Source organism: Leishmania braziliensis, chromosome 19 (genome assembly GCF_000002845.2).
Source record: "Leishmania braziliensis MHOM/BR/75/M2904 complete genome, chromosome 19".
NCBI classification, from domain to species: Eukaryota; Euglenozoa; class Kinetoplastea; order Trypanosomatida; family Trypanosomatidae; genus Leishmania; species Leishmania braziliensis.
The window spans coordinates 224938-230542 of record NC_009311.2 but is presented as its reverse complement, the minus strand read 5'-3'; the positions used below and the strand labels follow the sequence as shown (position 1 = coordinate 230542).

General features: G+C 60.2%; 1 protein-coding gene across 1 annotated transcript; it reads right to left on the bottom strand.

The window, feature by feature from the left end:
* Window position 1: 1 nt before the first annotated feature.
* Window positions 2-5605, bottom strand: LBRM_19_0680 (putative protein kinase; the record flags this gene model as incomplete). Its single annotated transcript, XM_001564114.2, has 1 exon — window positions 2-5605. A coding segment is annotated over one exon (5604 nt), but the record flags the coding sequence as incomplete, so codon positions are not given.

Here is a 5605-nt window from a genome sequence, read left to right as displayed (position 1 = left end):
GAGACGGGTGCTTCAGCGCCAGTGCCGCGGTGGGGCGCAGTGTCGGGTCCGTCTGAAGGAGACGTTTCAGCAAATCAAAGAGCAAAAAGCGCTGCTTCATCATGTCAGACCGCACCGACGGCAGCGGCGTCGCATCAGGGGGAATCGCCGAGGACTTGTTGGCCGACACGTACGGCTGCAGTCCGTTGCTCATGCGGCGCTCCTCGAGCGTTAAAGGGCAATGTCGCACCAGCTCCTGCAGGGTTTGGTAGGTGAAATAGCGGTTGTACGGCAACAGTTCACCGCCACTGATCTGCAGGTAGTTCTCCCGCGTGCGCAACACAAACGATCGAGGCTGCCGCAGCACAGTATCGGCGCTGCCATCGCCAGCTGTCGCTGCTGCGGTGTAAAACAAGCCGGCGTTATCGCCGCTCTCTACCATGGAGTCGGGCAGCAGATCAACCATCTCCTCAATGAGCGAAAGCTGGTGGTGATCGTTGCAGCCGGGAAGCAGCGGCATGCCCAGCAGCAGCTCCGCAAGCAAGCAGCCAGTTGACCATATGTCGATGGCAGAGTTGTACGACGCCCCTACAATGACCTCGGGCGCACGATAGTAGCGGGACTGGATGTACTGGTAAAACGGGCCACCGTCATAGCAGCTGGAGCTGAAATCGATGAGTCGAACATGCAGGTGCGAGGTGGCCGATGCCGCTGGCACCGCTGGCGCTTCCTCTACGGGCGCAGCAGGCGCCTGCATCGTGAACCGGCTGTGGGTGCTGACACTACCACTGCCGAGGCTTTGCAAGAGCGTGCCGCTGGAGAGCATCCCGCACGACTGATTGAGCGCCTGAAGGCGGCGCGGCTCGGGAGTCGGCAGGTCCGTGTGCTCCACGATGGTAGCGTGGCTGGTCGAGAAGGAGCGGAGGTGGCAAAAGCCGTGACCTTTGTCCTTTGCAACCGCCGCTTCGGAGAAAGAGGCGTCCAGGAGGACGTTCGAGCTTTGGCGCTTTCCGTTCAGGCCGAGACGCTGACGAGCAACCGCGCCAGGACCCACTCGCAGTGTGATGTAAGAGCGCTCTGCCGGCGTCGAAGACGACGGCATCATAGACTCGGTGCGCTGCTGGTGCCACGGCGGTTCTTCATTCGGCGACGTACCGCGCTGAGAGCCATGCACCACTCTGGCAGACGTCGTCTGCGGTGGAACGCTATGCAGGGTCTTGGTCGTGACTGGGATGGTGCTGGAGTTGCTGTTGCTCGCAGTCCCAGCAGGGGCTTTCGTAGTTTGCACGGCAACTGTTCTGGGCAAGGGTTCATCCTTCACACGCAGTGTGGTTCTGCAAAAGTCAAGCGCCAGGAGCACATTTTCTGGCTTGATGTCAGCGTGAATAATGTGGCACTCCTCGTGCACGAGCGAGAGAGCGGAGAAAAGTTGTGCACCGATAGCGCGGATTTGGTACATGGGGAGCCCTTGATGGTCATTCGCAGCGATGTACTCGTAGAGGTTCGCGCCGTACCTCTCCATCACAATGCAGTGATGACCATAACAGATGCCGTCGGCGAGCACCTTTGCAATGTTGGCGCAGCGCAGGTCCTCTGGCGGCGGTGAATTGGCGCCATTGTAATCACCTGCCGCAGTTGCTGATGTCGGTGTGGCTGACTCACTGGCTCCCTCTGCTGCGCGCGCTGAGGGTGGCGCAGTCTGCGCGCCGATGAGCACAAGCATCTCCGCCTCCAGAACGGATTGCTGCTCCAGCAGTGGCACGCTTTTAACCACCTTCACGGCGACAAGCGGTCGATGTGTCGGCACGGCGTCGACGCTGCTGAAGGGGAGGTAGGCGTGGGAGCAGTTCCAGTACTCGTAGTCCTCGCCCTCAATCTCGTTTGGATGAACAAAATGGCCGTCGCAGATGCGCAAGTCCTTGCAGAGGAATACTTGACCAAAGCTGCCGCAGCCAAGTAATCCCACCACCTCCAACCAACCCATCAGGTGCATGCCAACATACACAACCAAGTCCATAGAGTCGTTGTCCACCTCCCGTTCTACCCCATCGACGCAGTGAACGTGACGCACGAGGCGCTCCGCCTCCGTGAGGGCACGGTAGTACCGATAAGGCGGGCCTCCGTTCCTTTCCTGTGCCGCAGAAACGTCGGCAGCAGCAGTAGGACTGTTGTTGAGAGTCACGTAGCTCTTCATTACAGCAGCAGCAGCAGCAGCAGCAGCGTCGGCGGTGGGGTCTATGCACATCTCGGTCTGCTTGGGGAGCTGCGTCAGCTGCTTCTGCTCGTTCTGCTCGTCCTGGGTACAGTTGACGGGCAGACTCGAGACGTTGGCTCGCTTTCCCGTTGAGAACAAACAGGGAGACTGCAATATAGAGTCCGATGACGGGACGTGAGTGCTGCTGTTGTTCGTCCTGTTCGACTCTCGGGCGGGGGACACTGCGCCCGCCGTAGTGACCGCGGAAGCAAGAGTCATGGACGAAGCGGTTTCGGCGATCGCCATGAAGCCTGTCATCTGCATCTGGCTTGCTCTCGCTTCTCCTTCGCATGTTTGGACGTCGGCTACCCTCGCCGGCGACGGCGCACCAGCCGTGCTCAACGCATCTTCTGGAAAGGTATACTGGTGCAGGTACTCATCCATCGCAGATTCCGCCGTGGGTAGCACATTCACTGCGGCTGCCGTTAGCGTTGACAAGCTGGTGGAGGTGCTCCCTCTCGCACGACCCACGCCTTCCTCTCTCTCCGTCCGCGTGTGCCGAGACTGTGCCTCACAGATGGAGCGCAGAGTACTTTGCAAGAACAGCGTCAATTGCAGCAGCGGACGGGACTCGGTGCGGCGCAGCAGCGACAAATCCAAAGTGCCTCGCTGCATGCGCGCAGTGGAGGAAGACGTCATGTTTGGGCCACTGATTTTACCGCTCGAAGCCACGATCAAGTCTGCCACTGCGGAAATGCTCATCATCGCCATGCGCGGCGACGACGGTACCGTGTGTGAGTTTGATGTACTGCCGAGGAATTGGTGTGGCAGCGTCTGCCTGTTCGGGTGACTGAGACTGATGCGCTTGCCAAAGCTGTAGTAACCCGCCGAGCGGCCCAAAGTGCCGGAGTAGGACATCGATGGAGAGACGTCGCCCTGGCTGGCCGACTCGAAGCCAACGACGGCTGCTACCGGAGTGGTGGCAGCAACTTGCGGCGCTTGCGGGGCGGAGTGCGCCGACGGGGAGGGGTGCAGTGGCGGCATCACTGTCTCGGTCAGATTTCGTGAGATCAGCGTCTGCAGAGTCTTCGGGAAGGCCGCAGCGACGCTGTTGGCGGGAAGCCGTGCGCGCAGTAGACGCTCGTAGGCTGTGCACACCATCTCCAGCTTATGGGTATTGCCACCGTCAGCGGCGACACTTGAGCAACCGACCGTACCGGATGACGAGTCCGCAGCAACAGCGCGTTGCGTGAGGCCCCTACTTGCACCGCTGGTGCAGTGGATCGAGTTGCCACGCGCACCTGAGGCCGTTTGATGCGTACAGCCCACACCAGACAACAGTGATGTCGCACAATGACCAACGTCGTCAGCGCCAGACTGGGGAATGGCCGCCACGGGAGAGTACGGCGTCGCTACCGTGGTTAGGGTGCTGCCCCTGCTGGTGGCCTGGAGTTCGTTATGGTTGAGCAGAGGATACTCACTACATTGCTGCTGCCGCGATCCTGACGTGAGGGACGCGCGAGTGGGGTAGCTGCTGTGCTCAGAGAATGGCGCAGCTAATTGGCGCGCCGGACCCGCACCCCCTACCGCGCTTCCTAGCAACGCCTCTGCGTTTCCGTGCTCTCCAAGCGATGTTTTGCGCAGCGAGGATGTGGAGCTCGGCTTGCCCAGGCTCGGAAACTTCCATGTCTGGAAGGGTACTCCGGTGCCGCTGATACTCAGGCCAGCCATCATTGTCTCTGCCGAGCCACTACCAATTTGGTGAATCGACTTACCACCGCCAGTGCCACCTGCGTGCCAGGCGCCTATCGAGGATGCGGCTGCTGAGAGCGCCGGTGCGCTTGGTGAAGTGGACAGTTGACTGGGTGCGCGAGGCGAACCCGAAGGGAAGCTGATCGTCGTACCGGCACCGCTACCTCTGCTGGCGACACCACGAGTGTACACGTAAAGGGACGGCGTGTCCAAACTGTAGTGATCCTCATGCATGGTGTGCGTCCCATTCGCGAAGGATGTCAGCGGCGGTGGTCTCTGCACATTCAGTCCGTCATGCAGCAGGGCGTCGTCGTCCTCGTCGTCCTCGCAGATGGGGCACATGTTGCGCTGGAGTGCCTGCTTTACTTCCGGAGGGACAATATGCTGAAAGTCGTGGTTGTAGACGCTGACGTCGCGCGTCTGGCGCGGTGAAGTCCGCCGGGCCATCTCCATGGTGGCGGCAGCGGCGGTCGATGTTGGAATGACCTCGAGCAGTGCTGCTGCCGCCTCTGAGGGATACGGTGTGGGATGGTCCCTTGTGTCATGCGCCTGTCGCCGTGTGGCGGACAGAGGTCCACCCAGGCGAGGAAGCGATGAGCTGTGCTGCGAGTCCGATACCGCTTTGGCAACTACGGCATCGCTAGCAAGACAAGTGGCTGAGGTTTGTGCAGACAAACGTAAAAAATCGCCAGCGCTCAGCTGCCCGTTGCGCAGTTCCAACTCAGAGAACGAGTTCAGCGGAGAGGGAGAGTTCGCAGCGCTAGCGTACGGTCGGGTATGCGTTACCTGCAGCAGCGACGTGTGCTGGTCGCTGCCGTTACAGCTGTCCCCTAGAGGAATTGAATTACTACATTCAACCACCTTTCCGCCATGGGCACTGACATCGGTATGCACTAGATGATGAGGCGTTGGCTGCAGCGGGGGCGGCGCGACGGAGTCACAAGCGGAGGTGGTAGTGGACGGAGTACCAGCGAGAGACGGAGCATTGCACACGGCCTCGACATGAGCCGCTGTGTCGTACGCCATGTGCTGAAGAATGGCAGCCGATGTATCCAGTGCGCTTGTTCGCGCAGATGACAGGCTGGGGCGGCGGTAGATTGAGCCGCCAAGTCCAATAAAGGGCGAGCAGGCAGGCGCTTGTGACGCTACCGGTGTGGCTGCCGAGGTCGTTTTGCTGAAGATCCCTGCTTGATCACGCATGCGGCACGTCAGTGAATTTATGGGTAAGGCCGAGGTGGACCGCAGCGAGGAGGCTGTGCTGCCGCGTAGTGACGCGGTAGCGGTAAAGGATGTGTGCCGCGCACGGCAGCCTTCCAATCTCATTCGGGAGATGTCAGCAAGAGATATGTCGCGGCGGTTCACCACTGACTGAAGTAAGGCGCTGCTGCCGCCGGCGCTTTCGGAGGTGATGGAAGCCTCAAAAAACTCGCGCTGGAGGAACGTCGGGCTACATACAGCCGACACTGCAGTGAAGTCTAAGTCTGCCAAGCCAGGCGTTAGGTCATCGTCCATCATGGCTGCTCTGCTTGCTTGGAACGAGGAGGCAGCGAAGGGAGCTATTGATGCCTTTAGCGCTTTCCTGCACTTGACACAGTGCGCATCGGTGAGAGTGAAAGAGAGAGCCTTAGCCGACGACTCGGAGCTGTGATATGCATCCGTCAGGAGATCGCTAGTTGACAT